The sequence below is a fragment of the Sturnira hondurensis genome, unplaced genomic scaffold (assembly GCF_014824575.4).
Source record: "Sturnira hondurensis isolate 20B ecotype Veracruz unplaced genomic scaffold, ASM1482457v3 Scaffold0020374, whole genome shotgun sequence".
In the NCBI taxonomy this organism is placed as follows: Eukaryota; Metazoa; Chordata; class Mammalia; order Chiroptera; family Phyllostomidae; genus Sturnira; species Sturnira hondurensis.
The window spans coordinates 1456102-1477676 of record NW_028093005.1 but is presented as its reverse complement, the minus strand read 5'-3'; the positions used below and the strand labels follow the sequence as shown (position 1 = coordinate 1477676).

Here is a 21575-nt window from a genome sequence, read left to right as displayed (position 1 = left end):
CCCTGGGGCGTATCTCACAAATGAGGTCAGATTTACAGAAAACCTGGGGACAGGGGCTGGGAGGCAGTCTCTTATCAGGTGACCTCTGGCAAGCCAGGGCCTCACTCAGGAGTGTGTTCTGAGTTGTTACACAGCGGGTGGGATCGGATGCCCTCTGGAGTCTTTTCCTATTCAAAGAAAAATGCTCTAATCAATTACATCCAGGCATTAGGCCAACATTTTCACGTTGTCTCAGTAGCCCAGTCTGTAAACTAAGGGGGTGGGGGCAAAGGCATTTCAGATTTATTCAAAAGCGTTTGGAAAAGCTGGGGGCTGGCCCTCCAGGCAGCCTCTGGATGGGGGTGTCCCCAGAAAGAACTGGGGACCAGGGAAGGCAGGTCGGGTGCCACTGAGCCCGCAAGCAAACATCTCCTGGGCCCCTCAGATGTGGCAGGTGCACAGGAGCCGTTCTGGCCAGCCTACCCCTCTGCAAGGCCGGGACCCGGCCAGCATCACTCCCTTCATCTTCAGAAAGTGATCATTATTGTGATTATGAGCCATTAACGGAATAATGACGAGCTTGAAATGGAGTGCCACTGGCCAGCCTCGAGAGGGAAGCAGCGACGCTCTGAGTGGACCCTCTGCAGAGGCACCTGGCTGAGAGGGGCGAAGGGACACAGACCTGAAGCTGGGCTGGTGGGAATTTCCAAACTCACCTGTGCACCGGAAGCAAGCGGTGGGCAGAACTTCTCCGAGGTTTGTTCTGAATAGTAATGAGTGGCATGTCGAAGTCAAGATTCGTATTTCTTATTTTTCAAAAGCCACATCGATGGGAGCGAGCTCACAATACAAACAGTGGTGATTGCAATCACTTGCCGTTCCCATGGCAACAGACAAGATTAAAAGGGCAAACAATGAAGCTGGAACTCTCTCCAGATTAAACTTCCCTGATTTTAATTGCCAGGCAGCACACTCACACAGGAGTCCGGGGCTCACCGTTGCGCAGAATGAAAACCTCTTCTCCGTAACTGATGAGGGGGTCCAGGCTGACCGCCTCGCCTCACTCCTCCAGTCCAGGGCCTGGAGCACAGCAAGAATTTATCAGGGAGCTTCTTGCTCACTTCCAGGGATGAGGAGCTCATCCCACCACCAGCTGGATACAGGCATGCAATCAAGGTGCCATCTTAGCAGCCCGTGGAAAAAAGCCCATGAAGACCTGGGTTCAGGCTGCTGAAAGAAGAATGAAAACAACAGTGGGTAATGGCATGAATTTTAATCAAGGACGACATTTATGGAGGTGTGGCCCTCAGGGCTCCCCTCACCCGCAGAGAAATGGCACCGACAGCTGGTGAACGGAGCAGCTGCCGTGTGTCCCACGCTGTGCTCGTGCATGAACCCTCCCCGCATCTGCAGCAGGCATTGTTACTGTCTCTGCTCTGCAGACGAGCAGACCGCAGCTTGGGGAGATGAGGGCCAAGACCACACAGCTAGGAGGAGCAGAACCAAGCCGGAGACTCAGACCCATCTGACTCCCAAGCATGGGCCAAGCCCACGCTTTTGCCACCGCTTCACCCCTGCAGAAAGAATCAGCCGGATTTGGAGATAGGTGCCCAGCAGGGGCAGTCAGTGGTGGGGACTCAGAGGCTGCTGGGCTGGAAGATGCGGTCCTGGTTACACTGCCAAGCCGTTCTCTCTGCACCCCAGGAGCCTCCAGAGAGAGGAACACCAGTGCCGGGCTGGGGCCTCAGCTAGTCTCACTGGCTGTGGCTTCATTGGCAAGGTGGCATTGTTTCTGTCTCGTTCTTTGGGCTTTCATCTGTGGTTTCCAGGGCTCCAGCTTCCTTCTCCCCTGAGCCCTGAGTTCTCTCCTCACACAGCTGCCCGGCATTTGATCAGCCTGGTTCAAAGCAATCTCCACAGGCCCAGGGAGAAGCGGATCCTTAGAAAAATAATACTGAAATAAAACAATAATGAATTCACAAAGGAAATGACCATTAAATGAGCCACCTGGGATATGTGGTGTTAAGCCACAGAGAAACAAGATCTGTCACTCAGTCTCAAACCGTGACAGCACTGTGGGGAGAAATGAAGGGGGAATAGGCAGGCCAGAGGGAGCTGGAGGGCCAGCTTCGGAGGGACCAGGCAGGGATCCCCGACTTTCAGCTAACAGACCAGGAAGAGAGGAGGGAGGAAGCCACCTGGCAATTGGGGGGGGGGGCGGGGGGCGAGGCAAAGTCAGTGCGAAGCCTCTGTGGAGGGAGCGCCCCCAGCACGCTCAAGGGCCGCTGACCAGGCCTGTGAGGCTGGAGCGGCCTGAACCCAAACGGAGATTCACACGGCAGGGTGCGTGTGGAGGAGCAACGTGATCTAATTTACCTTTTAAAGGAATCCCTCCAGCAGCTGTGTTGACACTGACTGTCAGGAACAATGGTGGGAGCAGGGAGACCCATTACAGGGCACGTTGCAGGCACCGGATGGGGGCTAATGACGGTGATGTCGGGGCGAGGTGGCGAGAAACAGATTCTGGGTGTGCAAGGTCCGTCCAGAAAAAAGTGCAGCTATTATTAATATAACCAGAAGAGTCTGTGTGACATCGATGTAACCTGGCAGTCAAGGAGAGTGGACCGGGATGCGCATGCGTGAACAATGATGGCTCCACTGTACTAGTCAGTGGGGGTGGTAGACGCCATTGAGTGGGCCTTCCTCTGTGGAAACCTCTCAGATGATTCAGAAGGCTTTCAGGGGTGATGTAATGAGTGAGCGCAAATTCAAGCGTGGCACAGACACTTCAAAGATGGCCGAGAATCTGTTGACCGTGACCCTGACCCACGTTCCGGAAGGCCTGCAACCAGCAGAACACCCGAGAATGTTGAAGTGTGTGGGCTGCAGTGAACAAAGGTCAGCAACTGACAGCGGGAGAGGCCGATCTGGGGACTCCACACACGACTGTGTTTGGGATTTCGGTGCAGGATCTTGGCGTGGAATGTGTCGTGGCAAAACCTGTCCTGTGGCCTCTGCGATCAGAGCAGAAGGGACATCGCGCTGCGGTTGCTAATGACTTAATTCAAATTGCTACCGATGAACCAGATTTCCTCAAGNTGAGTGGGCCTTCGTCTGTGGAAACCTCTCAGATGATTCAGAAGGCTTTCAGGGGTGATGTAATGAGTGAGCGTAAATTCAAGCGTGGCACAGACACTTCAAAGATGGCCGAGAATCTGTTGACCGTGACCCTGACCCACGTTCCGGAAGGCCTGCAACCAGCAAAACACCCGAGAATGTTGAAGTGTGCGGGCTGCAGTGAACAAAGGTCAGCAACTGACAGCGGGAGAGGCCGATCTGGGGACTCCACACACGACTGTGTTTGGGATTTCGGTGCAGGATCTTGGCGTGGAACGTGTCGTGGCAAAACCTGTCCTGTGGCCTCTGCGATCAGAGCAGAAGGGACATCGCGCTGCGGTTGCTAATGACTTAATTCAAATTGCTACCGATGAACCAGATTTCCTCAAGATGGTCATAACCAGAGACGAATCGTGGGCCTACAGCTATAATCCAGAAACGAAGGCCCAGTCATCCTGATGGAAGTCCCCTGGTTCTCCACGCCCGAAGGAGGTGCGGCAAAGTCGCAGCAAGATCAAGGCCATGCTAACTGTGTCGTTAGATGGCAAAGGTGTTGTCCATCACGAGTACACCCCTCCAGGCCAAACAACAAATAAGGAGCACAACCTCAGTGTTCTTCATCAGGTGACAGGTGCAATACGATGAAAACGGCTGCAGCTGTGGGCAACCGGGGATGGGCAGCTTCATCACGACAACATGCTCGCTCACGCGTCACGTCCCATGCAGCGTTTTTTGGTGAAACATCAAATCACCCAGGTGAGTCAGCCCCCCTACAGCCCAGATTGAGTGAACCTGTGACTTCTGACTTTTCCCAAAACTAAAATCACCTTGAAGGGGAAGAGAATTCAAGACCTTCAATGAGATTCAGGAAAACATACCAGGGCAGCTGACGGAGATTCCAACAAAGGATTTTACCGAGTGTTTTGACCAGTGGAGGAGATGCTGGGAAAACTATGTGAGGTCCCAAGACGCCTACTTTAGAGGGGACTGAGATGGCATTGTCCCATGTACAACGTTTCTTGTATCTTCTTCAGTAAATGTCACTATTTTTTAATGTGTGTATGGCTGGATACTTTCTGGACAGACCTCGTATTTTTCCAGGTGGAGGTAACAGAATTTGCTGAGTTTGGACGGGGAGCCTCAGAAAGCCCCCAGAGTTCTTCCCCTAAGCAATTGGAAGGATGGGGTGAGTGGCTGGTAACTGGCACAGGGAACAGTGCAGGTGAATGTGCGGGGTGGGGAAGGTCACCTCAGAAATTGTGCTTTAGACGTTAAGGTTGAGAGCTATTGGACATCCAAGAGGAGATGTTGAGAAGGAGATTGGATGCGGAGGTCTGGAGGTCAAGGTAGAGGTCTGGACTAAAGGTCAGAATAGGCAGTCGCCAGTACGCTCCCAACACTCCAATCATGGAGACAGGGTGAGACTGGACAAAATACAGTGAAAGCAAAGCCCCAGACAGGGCACGAAAGGAAGCCTGGTGCCTGCCCAGCACTGGTTAGACAGCGAACCACGTTTATCTAGTCAAGATAATACAAACACAAAGTATTAATTCAGCCAAAATTATTATCTTACTGTGTTGGGAAGATTTAAGACTTAAATCGAATTTAAGGTGTTAAAGCTTAAGATTCACAATAGGAAATATGCAGACAATGTGTGAAATCTCTAGTGCAGACTCAGTGGTATATGATTCCTGGGTCAGCGTAGACTGGAAATTGCCCTGAGACAGCGCCGGCCCGGCCCTCCCTTCCCCGCCGTGGCCGTGTTCAGCCGTGTGGCCGGCCCCCGGGGCCCGGGGGGGGGGGGCAGGCAACACAGCTCTCGGTTGGTGAGTGGCAGGTTTCTGGAAACGCCTTGTGTCTGCTCCGTGGCCCCATAGCATTACTGGACATGTAGTTTAAATAATGAAATGGAAATTAATGTGGGAATATGCGTTTCAAAAGCGCTTTCATGTTAAACGTGCTCTTCTACTACATGCCAATTGCCAGGAAGCTCACTCCCAAATACGCACAGATTCTCTTGTAATTTTGTGCTTTTTCAAGGCTACAATGTTTCAGCTAAAAAACGGTTCTACAGAAGGAAAAAAAAGAACCTTCAGAATTATCTGATATGAAATGCTATTATGAGCTGGACCCTCACTACGACGAAAGGAGATATGTGGTTTTGGGTTTTATTATTGTAAACCATGTATTGGATGGGTTCTTTTTCCATGGGAGACAGACCTGTGACCCAGCAAATCCATGCTGATAACCAACAGGTGAACTCGTTCATTGCTGTTTTCCACCTTCACGTGTCTCTCTAAATAGTTTGTGCTTTACTTAGTAATTTTACTTCTTCTTTCCTTGAAACCAGGATGGGTGTTGCTTCTCCAAGTAGATTTTAACGCAGCTGCCGAAGGTTGCGGGGACAAAAAGAAAAGCCACCCGCGAAAGATGCTCCGTGAAAGTAAGGTTGAGGCTGAAACTGAAAATTGAAAGCTAATCTCGGTGTACCTTTCAAATGAACGCATTTTTAAAGTGGCAGCTTAGCGAAAGAACAAAATTGATTGGAATAATGCGGCGCAACGTGGGAGCCAGCTGGGCAGCGTCGCCGAGATTCTCGTTAGCTGCCGTTCCCTGTCGGAGGTTCGCTCACAGAACTGGCACCGTTTTAGCAGGAGGAATTCTAATGGACAGATTTAATTATCATTACGGAGCGTTGCTTTCCTCGGGGCGCGCTGCAAGGGGAAGCCCCACAAAATGTGAAGTCGGGGTACGGGCATAGGGGCGCTCTTCCTACAAACCTGAGCTCTTATGTTCAGAATGCAGGACAGCTTACTGAGAAATACTAAGTGGCTGTGCTTCTGTTTCTTGACGTCAAACGTTCGGGTGGTGGCAAAGAGGACCAGGAATTACTTTTTCACCTTAGCAGGGACTTCCTGGAACTGCAGTGGAAGGGCAGTGTTAGCAGCAGGTTACCCCCAACTTACCGAGACCAGTGGCACCTGTACTGCTCCATCCTAGGGGCGTGAGCCCCCCTCTGGGAAGCCACTGGCTGTGCTGTTCCAATTCTTGGCAGGGTAAGTGGGAACAGATGGACTCCCCAGATGGTGTCATCTTGAAGAATTTGAAAGTCAGGAATCTCATGCCAAAAGGGTAAGATATTTTATGGGAGACAATTGAGAAATGGAAGGATAAGAAGGAAGATAAAAAATGTAGGAAGGCTGAGAGACGGAGGCAAAGACGTCAAGTGAACTGCGGCATCCTGATTATGTGGTCCCTGGAGGAACTGGGGCCAGAGGAGAAATTCCTCCGGGGGCGAAGCTCAAGCCACACCCTGTGCCCTGATTTGGCCCCTGTGTCTCTGACCTCCAGAAGCTGCAGCCCGCATGGGAGCTGAGCTGTCTTGAGTTCAGGGATGTTTCTCTGCGTCTGAAATCTACCCTCGCGTTCCTGAAACTGACTGTAACCTTCGTGTGCACTATTCAACTGCATCGATTCTCTATGGCTACTGTAACAAAATTCCACAGACCTAGTGGCTTAAAGCAACACAAAATACATTATCGTACAGTTCTGGGGTTCAGGAGTCCAAAATGGGTCCCAGTGGCCTCAAGTCAAGCTGTTGGCAGGGCTGGGCTCCCGCCAGGAAGTTCTACAGGTAAACCCATTTCCTTGCCTTTTCTTGCTTCTAGAGGGACATCTACATTCCCTGGCTTGTGGCCCCTTCCTCTGTCTTCAAAGCCAGTGACATCAGGCTGAGTCCTCTCACACTGCCCCCTCCCTGGTCCTCCCCTCCCTCTTTCACTTTTTTTTAAATACATTTTTTAAGATTTTATCTTTAGAGGGGAAGAGAAGGAGAGAGGGAGAGAATACCAATGTATGGTTGCCTCTCATGGGTCCCCTACTGGGAACTGGCCTGCAACCCAGGCATGTGCCCTGACTGGGAATCGAACCATGATCCTTTGGTTCATGGGCCCGCGCTCAATCCACTGAGCCACACCAGCCAGGCTCTTTCACTTTTAAGGACCCTTGTGATTATATTGGCCACACTCAGATAATCCAGAAAAATCTCCCTATTTTAAGGTCCGCTGATTTGCAAACCTAATTCCATCTGCAAATTTAATTCCCCTTTGCCATGTGACCTCACACAGTCACAGGTTCTGGGGGTTAGGATGTGCACGTGTTGGCAGGGCGCGTGCCTCCCTGGCAATTTCACTCAGTAACAGGGGCTGGGCCCCCAAGGAAGTAGCTGAGCCAGACTTTGAGCTGGACGATGTTCCTGGTGGCCAGTCCTAGAGCTGCTTCCAGGACAGGAACCACTGTCTAATAAGCTCCTGATCCATGGAATTCACCACAATACAGAAAAGCTGGGCAGGGCCCTGGCCAGGTAGCTCAGCTGGTCAGAGCATCATCCTGATACACCAAGGTTGTGGGTTTGATCCCCAGTCAGGGCACATACAAGATGCAACTGATGAATACATAAATTGGTAGAACAACAAATCGACGTTTCTCTCTCTCTCCCTCCCTCTCTCGCTCCCTTCCTCTCTTTCTCTAAAATCAGTGTTTTAAAAACAGTAAATGCATCAAGAGAGTAAATGCAGGAGAGGGATTTAAACTGCCCCAAAGCCTTCTTCCCTTCTTTCAACACCTTGTCTCTCACAATCAGGAATAAAACATCAGACACATATTTATGCTCTCACCTTAACTCTCTGAGCCTCAGTGTCCACATCCATGTGATGGGAGAGTAATGCTCGGTATTATCAGACTAACCGCCGATTCCCCTACTAACAAGGCAAATCAACTGGTTGGAAGGTCAGGTGTATTTGCACAATTCACTATGTTTATTCTAGTCACTGACTTAATTGTCCAAACCATGAGGGTCTCGGTTTTCTCATCATATCTGAAAACTGGGATAATAATGACCCCACCGTGTGCTGTGAGGGGACAGCAGCAGCTACATGCTTCTGGGAGGTCACCTGCTTCCAAAGGGTTCACCCCTCTACTTACCAGGTCTCTCTCCTCTCCCTCTCCCTTCTTCCCTGCCCCCATCACAGGTCTGCATCCTTCCCCGCTTTCCCGGCTGCGAATGAGCACACATATGCTGCACCCAGGAGGCACCTCCGTGGCCAGCCCTCCCTCCCTCCTCCTTGGTGAGCCCCTCTGACCCCTGGCCCCCCTTGCTCACGGATCGGTGTCTGCATTCCGTCTCCCAAGCTTACCACCTGTCTGAAACTGAGCTACTGATCACTCAAGTGTCACCAGTGGCCTTGTAGTTCTCATTCTCCCTGGCCGCCCCACACACCTGATTTGGCAGGAGGCCCCTTCTCCTCCACGCCGGGCATTAGGCTGAACAAGCCCCCGCTGGGTTACAAACTCCAGTGCGGTCAGCAGACAACCTGCCTCTCACTCACCTCCGTGTGCTCAGAGCCTGGGAAGCTAGAACAGTGTGGGCTTCGAGTAATGTCCAGTACGAACAGAGAAGCAAAAGACCCCGTTAGTCAATCCCCCAATGCCCATGGCTAGCGTGCGGAAGCCCCGCTCCAGCCCCCTCAGGTGGGCAAGATACTGATGAGGGTCCCCCACATCCTGGCGAAGAGAGCCAGGTGATTACCAAGCGGACGGCCCTGTGAGATTCCCACCCAGACCTATTGGCCCAAAGTCCTTTCAGTGAATGACTCACTCGTGTGGGGAGGTGACCCAGTAAGAAGGGGCCAGGAATAACAGGACCTGCTTCGTGCTGCCAGGGACCTTGACCATGGGGCTACACCCCCCCACCTTTCCCTGAGGAGCCCAAGGGTGGCAGCCTGCCTGCTCAGTTCTGCAAGAGTTCTACCTACCAGGGGGGCAGGGGGGTGAGTTCACCAGAGGAGGACCTCGGCCATGTCAGCCAGATCACCGCCCCGAAAAGTGATGGGAGCAGGCCTGGGTGGAGGGAAGCCGCCTCAGGCCCCGGCCCAGGGCAGCACTGGAGTTCAGACCCAGGGAAAAGCCTCATGGCCTTGGGTCAGAAAGGAAGTCCAACAATTCCTAAGTGGTTCCTGTAAACTACAGTGAGACAGCAGGCTCTGGACTGCGGACCGTTCCCTCCGCCTGCAGGGGCTGCAGCTGGTTTCATCCCGAATGGCCCCAAAGCAAGTCCATCTGATTCTGGAGGGGGGCCGTGTCTCCAGGGTCACCACTGTCTGGTTTCGAGTAAGGGAAGCATCTTCGTCCTTGAACGTGGCTCTGGCCCCATGAGTCATGGCCCTGGCCTTCGCGTGTTGTGGCACAGTTGACCCTGGGGGCGCCTGTGGTCCATGCAGGCATGTCACCACCCCAAGTAATTCTTTCTCTGCCAGGCTTGGTCTCTGAGGGTCGTCTCTCAGTCTGTCCCCCCACATCTTCCAATGACAGACTTGGACTCGCTGACCGTGAGCACCTGTTTTCATTAGGCCATGCCAACTATTCTAAAACTTCTCCAGAGGTTGTTGAAAGCAGTACAGGCTTCTTCCTGACTCATGTTACAGTTTCATGGATTGTTCTCCACGGGTCCAGACTCCCTCCATGCGAGGGTGTCACACTGTCACACCCCTGTCTTCAGGGACACTTGGGCATCGTCAGTCAGCAGGCAGGAAGGTGACCACGTGCAGGGCCAAGCCCGGAAGCGTCACCCATCTCTGCACCTGCGTTGTACCAGCCACAGTCAGGCACGCACACCCCTCTGGCTGCTGGCGGGGGGGGAGGCAGACCACTGAGCATGCCCAGGGATAAGAGCAGGGTTTGGTGACTATCCCTCCTCTCCATCCCAGGTTCTTCTACCACAGGGACCCGTTCTTGTGCTGCTTTTAACTCTCCCCAGAAATAACCACCTTTGGCACAACGGAGGCTCCTCGTGTGAGGGGAGGAAGCATTGCAGTGCTGCCCCCACCCCGCTAACCACCCTCCCCATCCCAGCAGCTCTCCTGGAAAGCCGGCTTCAGCATACTGCCAGGAAAGGTTCCCACTGAAGGCAGCTGTTCTTACATTAACCAAAACAAGACATGGAGGGGAAGGAGCGTTTGCGGAGGCAGCTGATGGCCTCACTGAATCAGAGGACCCCTCTTTGCTGCTGCCAGCCCACCACTGAGCCTCCCCTCCGTGGGTCAAAGGTGCCTTTCATGTTCCTCCCTCATATCTGAACTCGGGCCACACGCAAGCCCCGGAGACGAGGCTGCTGATGCAGGCGGAGAACTGACAGAGCAGCCCTGAGGGGCCGGCCAGCCAGGCACGTCCTGGGGAGAGAAAAGGCACTTCTAAAAAGACAGATGCAAAATCGTCAGCAGGACAGATTCGAAGTTTTCAGATCGGTGTCACTTTTCTTGCTCAGAAGTCCCCGAAGGTGTCCTGGAAAGCAGCTGTGAAAGAGCTGGAGACTGGTGTCGGCCGTTCGTGAGATTCGTTACAAAAAAGAGACACCACGAAAGGTCGCGCTGTTCACTTTGGCGCAAAATAGGCAGCGGGCTCCTGGGGGCTGTGTGTCCCTCACTCCCACGGTGGCAGGAGCTGCAAGAAGGCTGCAAAAATCCTCTCTCACCCAGAGCTGCTGGGAGGGGGTTTCCGCCAGAAACAGGACCCCAGAGCCCAGGGCTGCAGAAGGCAAACTCAAGGCTGGGGTTACTGGGCACAGCGAGGCATGCGCAATGGCAGCTCTCGGTGGCAGGGTGCACAGGGCTCACAACCATGAAAGCAGCCGGAGGGTGCTGAGCACTCGTGGTCGGCCTTCCTGAGGTTGTCTGTACATCGACTGATTTAATCCTCCCAACCACTCAGTCAGGTAACAGCCCTCCTAACCTCCGTGCTACAACTGAGGGACCACAGCTCAGAGAGGTTGAGCATCGTGCACATCATCACACAGCTGGTCAGTGGCCAAGCCGGGCTGGGAATCCAAGCCTGTGCAGTTTCAGAGTCCTTGTTCTCAACCTTTATTCTATGCCAACCTCTGGTGTGGCCCTGGAGCCAGTGAGTGTCACTCAGATGATCTCTGAGGGACTCCGGGGAACCCTTACGACAAATGGGTAACAGACACAGTCCGCTTTAAGGTGACGACCAAACTGATGGCAGTAATGGCCCCAAAGTCCTATGCAAGAGGGCAGGCAAGAAGGCCACTGAGGGACAGTCCCCTGAAAACCACTGCGATGTCACCCTCTAGCCGGTGAGGGCCTGGTGGACGGGACCCTCCGGGCCTGGCTCAAGAGCAGTGGCCACAGGACGAGAGCTCTGCTCAGGGATCAAAGAGTGAACTCGGACCCAGATCCCCGTCTGGCCAGGCCCTCGCCTGCTGACCTTGGACCAGCTACTTAACCTCTCCAGCCCTCAAAGCCCTCACGGAAAAAAGGGGGTGGGGTAGGGAAAGTGGAAAATCAGCTTCAAAGGTGGTTGGAAAATTGACCATTACCTGGCCCGGGGTCTCAGTCGCAGTTCAAGAGACATCCGGGAGCAGCCCCGTCCTGGGTGGTTCGAGGAGGGTTTTCACGGGCCCTGCACTAGGACGAGGGCACGACTCAGAAAAACCCTGATGGTGCCATAGCCCTGACCAGTGATAGCCTGGACCACATCCACCCGCAGCAGAGAGGGAAGAATGCACGTAGCAGAACCGTGAAATCAAGGGTGACCCGCAGATTGACGGCCCTCCCCAAAAGCCCACGTCCTTCTCCCCACACCTCTCAAGGCATTACCTTCCAAGGCAAAGGGACTTTGCGATGGGAAGATGACCCTGGGCTGTCAGGGGTGGGGGTGGGGACCAGTGTGACCACAGGGCCCGTACTGGGGAACAGGGGCAGGGAGGCAGGGGAACTGGAGCAGACGTGACATCAGGACATTGGAGCCACGTGTAGCCTGGGCCCAGGGACGCAGGTGGCCCCAGAAGCGGTGAGGAACGAATTCTCCCCTGGGGCCTCCAGAGGGAGCACAGCTCTGCCGACACCTTCATTGTTGCCCCAAAGGACTCATTTCAAACTTCTGGCCTCCAGAGCTGGAAGGGGACACACCGGTGTTGTTTCAAGCCACCAAATTTGTGGTGATTTCTGACACAGTGAAAGCCTGGGGCAGGGAGCTGTGGCCTTCGGTCTATCAGGCCCAGGGACCCCCAAGAGAGAAAGCTAGGGGAACAGAACCCCCACTTTCCACCAGCCCCCAGTGTCCTGTCGGGGCTTCTGTAGGAAGAAGCCAACGAGAAGCCGAGGGAGCCAGGGCTGGTGTGTGCAGGTCAGCTCTGGGGCACTGTGCAGAAGGAGGCAGGGGCAGAGCCGCAGGCAGATGGGAGAGCTGGGTGCAATGGGCCACCCTGGAGCAACGCCATGCTGGCTCACCCAGGGGGCTGCGTGAGGGTCGGGAGAAGGGGCAGGATGCCTGCCTTCCCACCAGGAAATGAGACCCACCCCCCTCAGAGCAGAACCCCAGGAAGACAGACTCACATCTGGGACACAGAGGGTGGAAATCCTCCCAGAGCTCCCTGGGACCTGGGTCCACCGACAGCCTGGCAGCCACCCTGTGGGCAGTCTGCCGGGTGACCCTCCCCGAGGCCACCGCCCTCACCCTGCCGCACCCGCCAGTGCCAGCCTGGCCGCCCCGCGCGCTCCTGCCGCACCATTCCAGGATGAATTTCTGCTGGGTAGGAGAAACACCCAGGTCCCAGGCATCCGCCGGATGGCTGGCACCCCTGGCTCAGCTGTGGCCTGCTGATACTGCCCAGTGTCAGAGGTGGACGTCCTCAGGCCCTGCCCTCCGAAACCAACATTCACGGGCAACTTGGCTGAGACCTACAGCTGGGTACCAGCCAGTACTGCACGGGGGTCAGTACCTGTCCTCAAAGAAGCTCTCCTGCCATCTACTGGCAGCTTGTAATAACTACAGTCATCTAAGATGACAAGGAGGCCCACAGGGGTCCCCTGGAACTGGGTAGCCCCCCAAAGCCTTGCATGGGTCCCTCAACACAACTGGAACAATGGCGATGACAGGTGGGCTGTTTTGGTTTATTGTCTGTGTCTCCCGACACCACGAACACTATCGTCAATGCCCGCCAGCCGAGACCACAGGAAACACACCTCTAGATAAACACCCTGGGCTTCCGACCTATTGCCTCCTGAGCACACAGAAGGAATAGACGGACACATTACGTTCATGAGAAGCTCAAGAGTGGGTAAAACCGTCCTGGCTGGTGTAGCTCAGTGGATTAAGCATGGGCCTGCGAACCAGACGATCGTGGTTTGATTCCCAGTCAGGGCACATGCCTGGGTTGCAGGCCAGTTCCATACATTGATATTTCTCTCCCTCTCTCCTTCTCTTCCCCTCTAAAGATAAATAAATAAATAATTCTTAAAAAAGAGTGGGTAAAACCACTGCATAGTGGCCCAGCGCGGTAGGAGTGCGTGTTCGTTCGAGAACAATGCTGTCACTGTGCCGGCCACCACCCTCGAGTGACTGTGGAGCCCTGGGAGTGTGGCTGCTCCGGTTCGTGTGAGACACAGAGGGCAGCGCATTTCGTGAGTCCTGCTCAAACTCACCCATGACAAAATGATCGTGTTTTTGCCCTGTTGGTTTAAAGTTATCTCCCTGTTTCATTTTTATTTTTTAATGTTGCTTTTGGGAAACTTTTAAATTACCTCTGCAGTTTGTCCCAGGTTCCCATGGGACAGCACCGCTCTCGGCCCTTCCTGTCCAGCACCTTGGCTTCGCGCTCAAGGTCATTCTGCATTAGATCATCGTGGACTGGACATCGGCCTACTCGCTGCTCCCAGCAACTCTTTGAAGGAGAACTTAGGGCATTTAGAGATTCAGCCGAACGTTTCACTCAGGGTACAAAGGTGTACACAAGGGGAAAATCCTCTGTTCTCCTTTCTCCCTCTTCCGCTCCCTGTTATCTTCCTTCCTCCTCCTCCCCTCCCTCCCTCCCTCTCCTTTCCACACAGCTCCCTCAATCCTCTCTCCCACCCCTAGGGGGAAAGACAGCAGCAGACTGTCCCCCAGTCATGCTGCTTCCAGGCTCCCACCTGGGGCGAGGTCGCCCTGCCTGTCTCCCCGGGTGTCTCTCCCGAGTCCTCAAAGAAGGAGCAGGCAGGCTTGTCCATGGTCGTGTCCCGCCTCGTGCTGACCAGCTATGCCAGAGCCTGAGTCCCCCTCTCGTCCTTCCTAAGGGGCTGGGGAGGCCAGGACATTGGGCAGCCCCAGCTGGGGGCCAGGGCTGGCCAGCGCGTGGGTGAGGAGCCTCATTAGAAATGTGGGAGAAGACCAGAGCGTGGGGAACAGTTTAAAAAGAAGGGGAATGCTGCCATGCGCCCGTGGGCACAGGGAAGGAGGCATGAGGCAGAAAGGAAAAGTCCCGTGAAAAGAGAGCTGCGCACTTCGAGTGAAACCCTGGTTAGGGGTCAACAACCCCATCCTGACCTTGGGTCCGTCGGTGACTCAGTGTTGTGACCCTGGGTGTGTCCCTTCTTGTCTCTGAGCCTCAGTTTCTCCATCTGCAAAAGGTGTTGGACTAGATGATTTCTGAGGGTGCCTGCACAGGTAAGAGTTGAGATGTTTGTCATAGAGAAGTGACTCGTTTAGCCAACCTTTCTGAGCCCCTGGTCCAGATCAGGCATTGGCCTAGCTGCCGGGGACGCCTCAGTGAACAGAACAGACGAATTGTCACCCTCAGTAACAGCTTCCAGCCTCGAGACTGCTGGGGAGAGACAAATGCTCCTGTGTCTTCAAATGATATTTTTAATGGTGGCAAAAGGAAAGGCGAGATTCTTTGTTCCTCAGATTCCCACACTAATGAGAATACCTGAAGTAACGGAGCAATCGTAATTAGGCCAGGAACTATGTGCCCGAAACCACCATAAACGGAAGCAGGCTTAACCTAACCTTTCCATCAAAGCCCTGAGGGCAGGCAGGGGCCAGGAAAGGGCTGAGCCAGGAGCAGCCCCTTCCCAACTAGCAGGTGCTCGGAGGTGGTCAGGACAGCCCCTCACTCATGGACCACTCAATCAAGGCAAAATTCAAGGTTGAGTCTCAGGTATGAAACCTGGCAGGGCAACCAAGCCTCCAGATGTCGGCTGTGAGAGTCCCCACACCTGGACCGCCCTGTGCCATCACCCAGCAGTTGCCATGGTGAGGCCAGGCTCCCATCCTCCCAGGGAGGATGCAGGGCTTGGGGGAAATCGGGAGCTGGGGGAGGCCCAGGTAGCCCTGCACACCCCAGCTCTCTCCACCCTCACCACGGCCAGGGCTCCGCAGGAGCAACAGCCTTGCAGGAACTTAAAAGCAGCGCAGGCTCTGCTCTGTGCAGTTCAGCTCCTCCTCACCACTGCCACTCAGCGAGCACTGGCGTCCGGGTAAAGGGTCCTGAGCTCGGGATCCAAGCCCCGGGCTTCCATTCGGGGCCACCCACAGCTGTGTGACCCGGGCAGCTGCACTTCCACCCCCTCCCCCAGCCAAGTGGCGCCAGCACTGCCTACTGGTGAAGTGGGTGGTGGGCAGGGGGCACTCAAAGAGGAGGTGCCTGTTAGAACTCGGGGCTCACAGCGGGCCTCCTGCAGACCATGTACTGCAGAAGGTCGAACTATTGGCTGAACACGTCCGACTGAGGTTGCTGGCCATTCCTCATGGGCGAGCAGGTGTTTGCCATGGTGCCAGCCTCTGGATGCAGGCTGGACCCTCAGGCGTCACTTCTGGCTGAGCCCTTCTCACAGCCTGGGCCTGGGGGTGTCCTCACCTCTGAGAGGGGGCCATGCCCCAGCGGGGCAGAAAAATGCTGATTCTGGTCCCCGGGTGCAGCATCTGGGCCCGAATTCAAATTCTGCCCCTGCCCCTGCCCCTGCCCAGCTGGGAGACCTCGCCCATGTTTGTCAATCTCTGTCCGTTTTCCTTTCTTCCCTGCAGCCTGGAGGAGACCTGACACCTGGTCAGCAGAAAGCAGGACCCACTCAAAGGGACGGCTGTGGAGAGAGCTGAACGAAGGTACAGGTGGGGCTGAGAGGACCAGTGAGGAATGGGGTGCACTCAGGACTAGCTGGGCGGGAATCATTGCCATGCCCAGGCCCCAGGGCTCGAGGAGGCCCTGCTGCTCCCCAGGCTGTGGCCCAGGAGGGCTGCCCAATGCGTGTGACCAGCGGTCAGAGAGCACAAACCCCGCAAAGCCTCAGCCCAGCCTCGCCCTCCACACAGACCTCCTGCCAGAGCCTTCTGCCGCCAGCCCCACAGAGGGGCTGGGGGCCAGGGAGCCCGGGCACAGCACACAGGGCGCCCCTCAGGGCACCGGGCAAGCCAGAGAACAGCCCGGGGACGAGGGACACTCGCTGTCTGTGGTAGGCTTTGTAACGGAGCCACATCCTGATCTCCAGAACCTGTGAGTAGGTCACCTTCGTGGCAGAAGAGACTTTGTGCACGTGATTCCATGAATGGTCTTGCGTTGGGGAGGTGATTCTGGATTACCCAGTGGGCCCAGTGTAGCCGGGAGGCCGAGGGTCACAGACATTCAGAGGGGATGTGCAGACAGAAGCCGGGGGACCTGGGAGAGGCTGGAGGATGCCACACTGCTGGCTCTGGAGATGGATCATCACCACAAGCCAAGGGATGCAAGGGGCCTCTAGCAGCTGGAGGAGGCAGGGAAACGGACTCTCCCCTAGAGCCTCTGGAACTGTAAGAGAATAAATCCCTGCTGTTTTAAGCCATTGAGTGTGTGGCGATTCCTCAGCAGCCCTAGGGAACCCGCACAATTCCCAGGGGGACCCCTCGGGCCACCCAGCTCCTCCTTCAGGTCCGCATCAGCTCCAGCAAGGCAGAGGTCAGAGGCCTGAGTGTCTCCTGCCTGGGGCAGATGCCTGGCTGGCCGCCGACAGCTCTCGGAGGAAGACTGCAGACGTGCGCTGAGCGGCTCCCTGCTGGAGGGCTCCCGCTTTGCTCTTTCCTCTTCTGTACTTAACGTATTTATTTTTGGCAATACGTTATGCCCGTGCGGGGACTGTCTGGGGAGGGAGGCATCACGGTGCCGCAGTGCAGGACCAACAGCCTCAGCCCGCAAGTCTGGAGACACAGACACCGCTGACCCCGGTTTTACGTCAGCTTTCGAGTGGGATCAAGGATGTTAGGGACCTTCCCCAGCCTCAGCTCTGCCTCCTGCGCAAGGGGGTAGGATTGAGGCCCTAGCCCACGGGCATTCTGACTCCAGGGTTCTAACCACCTCCTTCCCTGTCGCCAGCCAGGATACCCTGTTGGAAGAGGGGTGTCCAGGGTTCATGGAGATCTACCACCTCCAGAGCCTAAAGCTTTTTCAGGGAGGTCCAGCTGACCCCCAGCTCCTGGGCCAGGAGCCACAGTCTGCTTATTCTCTGCTGCCCCCTGCTGGACACACAGAAAACAAAGTCTTCCAGCTAGATCCTTTGGAAGTGGTTGACAGGCACCTTCAGGAGATGCCCCTTGCAAACTCCTGCATCCACCTGCCCAGACCTGACCAGCCAAGACCTCCTTGGAGACTGTTGTCAGAGCCCACAAGGACACCAGGGCAGGGACCAGAGGCCTGGAACGGAGGCTGCCTGCTGGGGGCCCTGGGGCTCCCCATTCTGGCATCCACCTCCTCTGCACTAGTGAAATGGGCTCCGTTAGGACGTGGAACACCCTGGCTTGTCCTGCTCTCTGCCTTTGGGTGATAGTAATGATCCGCTGAGGTGTCCCTGTTCTCTCTCACACACACACACATACATTTCTGGAAGAGAAGCACAGGAATAAGTAAGAAGCCAGCTTGACAAGGCAGAAATTACCGGTGAGAATTCCACCAGCAAGGCCCCAGAGGGCCACCTCTGGGGCAAGAAGAGAGACTGTGCGGGACCAGGAGGAAGCTGGGGGCTGCGGAAGGCTCGGCATGGGACGTGTCCACTGAAGAGACAGACGGGCAGTTGGAAATGTGGGGCGCCCTGAGGCTGGAGCAAAGCTGGCCCAGAGAGTCCTGAACCAAAGGCGGCTTCATTTCCGTTCCCCAGGTGGCGTGTACAAGGGAATTCCTGGTGCTTTTTGTTAAACAGGAGTGTCCCTAACGACTGCCCCAGTTAGGGACAGGGAAGGGGGTCTCCAGGTACTACAGCACCTCCTCAAGCCCTTCTGCTGCCACGCTCCACAGGGGTGCCAGCCCTACCCTTTAGTCTTGGGCTCACAAATGTCCTGTGGCATCAGGAGCAGAGACTTGCCCACAGGATGAGTAGGACGGGATCAAGCAGGGTCCCAGGACATATTCAGGCATCAGTCCTGCTGGAGGGACCACAGAGGGAGTGAGAGCCTTGCTGTCCCCAGAAAAGGGGTGGCCGGTGGGAATACTGCAGACAGAGCATGGAAAGGTGGAAAGGACGGTGGAGGCTGCAGAGTCTGCAGGCCATAGTTCCTAATCCTCGGATAATGCCCGTTGTCTCCTGAGCCAGGGCTGAGCCTAGCCTGGCTCGCCCCTGGAAGGACACTGAGGAGCCGGGTTGGGGTCGGGGTGGGGGTGGGGTGCAGAATGTCTCCTGCTGCCCCCTGCTAGCCACTCCAAGCAAAGGCCCCAGGACCGTCCTCTCTCCCTGCTTCTGCAGGTCACAGGTAGTGCCCCCTTCCTTCGACCGCCTCTAAAATCTCCCCTGGGTTCTCTCTCAACACACCTGGACAGTCCATTCCACACGGAGCCGGGATCAACTGAACGCGACCCCTCTTACCTCCACGGGGGAAGAGGAGGGCTTAAACCTCAAATCTCCTAGTGCGGCCAAAGCAGGGAAGACAACAAAAATGAAAGCACCCCCCCCCTTAAAGTACCTGCTTCTGTACTTCTGACGCCAAGGCCCAGGGGTCACGACTCTGGAACCACAGAGAAAGAAATGCGATCACAGCGCCACTCGGCTCTGCAGGGAAACCACCTCATGGGCCTGGTTCCTGTCAGTGCCGGTCACTGGCTTTCAAATCTTAGAGTCAGCCTTTGGCCAAAGCACAGAAGCCCGAGTTTGGGACGCAGGCAGAGCACAGACGTTAACAGCTGGGAGGATGGAAAGGAAAGGGGCATCCAGCTGTGAGGTAGGAGGCAGAGGGAAACCGGGAAACCGGGAGGCCTGCGCAGAAGAGAGTCGGCAGGATCCGGTAGGGAGTCTGCAGGAAGTGGGAAAAGTTGCAAAAATAACCAAGCAAAGAACTGAAAATAGAACTATCCCACATTGGGAGAGGGGAAGGAGGAACGAAAAGCATCAAATTCTCATTTTTCAATGACACGGGTACAGGATTCGTGGGGAAATTGTGATATAAACATATTATCCGGAGAGAGAGGAGGCTATCACTGCTGCTATGGGCTTGGGAATGGGAAACAGGGCGGGAAACCGCTGTTATTCGTAAGCCCTTCCAGGCTTTTATTTTTACCACGAGTAGGTATTATTTTGATTTTAAACACTGGTTTTAAATTGTAAAATGTGACACCAAACCCCTAGCCCGTTGAACCAGAAGGGGCCAGGCCATCTGCGGGCGCCCAGTGACCGCCGTCACGCGGGAGCCCCAGTGGGAGCCCTGGTGGGAGGCAGGAACCTGGGGAGGCCGTCAGGGGGCGCTGCTCTCGCCCAGCATGTGCCGGCAGCGCAGCCGCTCCTCCTCCCGCTGCCCCTCCAGGCGGCTCTCCAGCAGCCTCAGCTCTCTCTGCACTGCCTTCCGCATGGCCGGCTCCAGCTCCAGCACTTTCTCCAAGTCCGCCTTGGCCTCCGCCTCATTCCACACCTCCACATGAGCCCGGGCTCGCACGTAGTAGGCCTTCACGATGCCTGCCAGAAAGGATCTGACTGGACCGGCCACCCAGGCCCAGAGGCAGCCCCCCCACCGGCTGGCTCTTACCAGCTTACAAAACCCGAAACCTTGACCATGAACCTGAACTACTCTGTACCTCCCGATCCTGTGTCTTTGTAAAACGGGAATGGTAATAACAACAGTTGCATCTCCCCACCCTTGTGTAGAGCCTTCCAAGGCCTCATAACGGATTTTGTATTCATCACTTTCTAGTCTTTTCTTACAAGAGGCTCTGCCCCCTGCGCCTGTCCCGCATGGCAATCACACGGAGGAGTGACAGGACAGATGCAGAGAATTCGGTGCCTGTTGCACACAAGTGTTCAGTGTTGCTCCTGCTAAGTTGAACACCCCCTTCCCACACAGCACTGCAGTGCTGACTGACCTGGGCATCACAGATACTGACACATATTAACTTCACCGTGTTCTCTGTATCAATGGCCCCTTTTCTAAAACTCTGTTTACTGCTCCACACAGTCACGGGTTTGGAGAGCTACTTTTGGATTTGCTCTAATGCACATTAAAACAAAATGCCGCCACACTAAGCACTGCTCGCCCATCACCCGTGACACAGGCACAGGCTTGGGCAACTGCTGGGTGGCAACAAATTGAGGCGCCGAGACGGCATCTGAAGTGTGCTCGAGGACTGTGCTGTGAGTCTGCAGCCCTGGGCCCGCCCCGCTCCCCTCCCGCCCCCCACCCGCACCCAGCCGCCCGCACCTGGGTGGTGGCGGAGGATGTCACCGGTGTGCTCCAGCACCTCGTAGTACTCCCCCCTCTTCAGCAGGCACTGGCAGTAGTTGAGGACCAGGGTGTTGATCATCTTCTCCAGCTTCAGCCACTGTGCCTCCCAGGGCTTCTCCTGCCCGAGGAGAAAGAGCTGCCGTGAGCTCAGGCTGCTGCCTGGCCCCCCGTGGGGCTGGTCCCCAATGGCAGCCACCTCCCACCTTGGTCTGCAGGTTCCTCAGGCAGACAATGGCTTCCTGGTACTTGGTGGAGGCCTCCTCGTAGCGGCCCAGCTTGAAGAGGCGGTTTCCTTCTCCGTGGAGGATGGGCACCACCTGCATCTTCTCCGTGTTGCTCAGGTTCCAGGTCTCCCTCTGGTACTCACTCGGGGCCTCCACCTGGCCCAGGAGCAGCAGGTCAGCGAGGTGGGGCCCCGGTGCCTGCACCCTGGCGGGCAGGGACCCCAGCACACCGCACGCACTGAGGCCAGCTCTGCAGTTTCCAGGGTGAGGTTCCGCGGGCAAAACCTCGCTTGCTCATCAAAGACATAGACACTGGGAAGGAAGCAACAAGGCCCCAGGGGCCCAACCCACAGCTTTTTTGTGCAAATCAGGAAAAGGCACCTCTTTGTCGACGCACTCTACTTCCAAGACTCAGAAAGTTTCCATGGTACTCGGGTGTTGGAACAAGACCTCGTGTTGCCATCTGCTGGCAAACTGCCATTACACAAGCACAGACACACCACGTCTGCCCTGGGCACCTCAGAACGGATGCCCTGGGTGATGGCAGCTCTCATCTGTACTCACCCACGCGGCCCTCCGCTGAGTCCTGACCCGGACCCGACCCTCCCCGCCATCCCACACACCTGACCATCAGTCACTGGGGGGGGAGGGGCGGCTGCTCTGAGCCTCCTCTCCCAATACTGCAGGATCAGGCCTGACCCACACACCCCAGGGACTGGGAGTGGGCATGCAATTCTAACCTTTCAAAGACAGAAATAG

General features: G+C 55.6%; 1 protein-coding gene across 4 annotated transcripts in view; it reads right to left on the bottom strand.

The window, feature by feature from the left end:
• Positions 1-694: 694 nt before the first annotated feature.
• Positions 695-21575, bottom strand: part of AIPL1 (AIP like 1 HSP90 co-chaperone) — a 28093-nt gene continuing 7212 nt past the window's right edge. For 3 of the 4 annotated variants that reach the window (XM_037029613.1, XM_037029614.1, XM_037029611.1), the window contains 3 exons: positions 20796-20972; positions 20569-20710; positions 19402-19829 (listed from right to left, as the gene is read on the bottom strand). In XM_037029613.1, the coding sequence (XP_036885508.1) occupies positions 19612-19829; positions 20569-20710; positions 20796-20972 (537 nt within the window). In that variant the 3' untranslated portion in view covers positions 19402-19611. Of the gene's footprint in view, positions 1210-19401; positions 19830-20568; positions 20711-20795; positions 20973-21575 lie in introns of those variants that run through there. The other variant, XM_037029615.1, reaches the window with a different exon arrangement.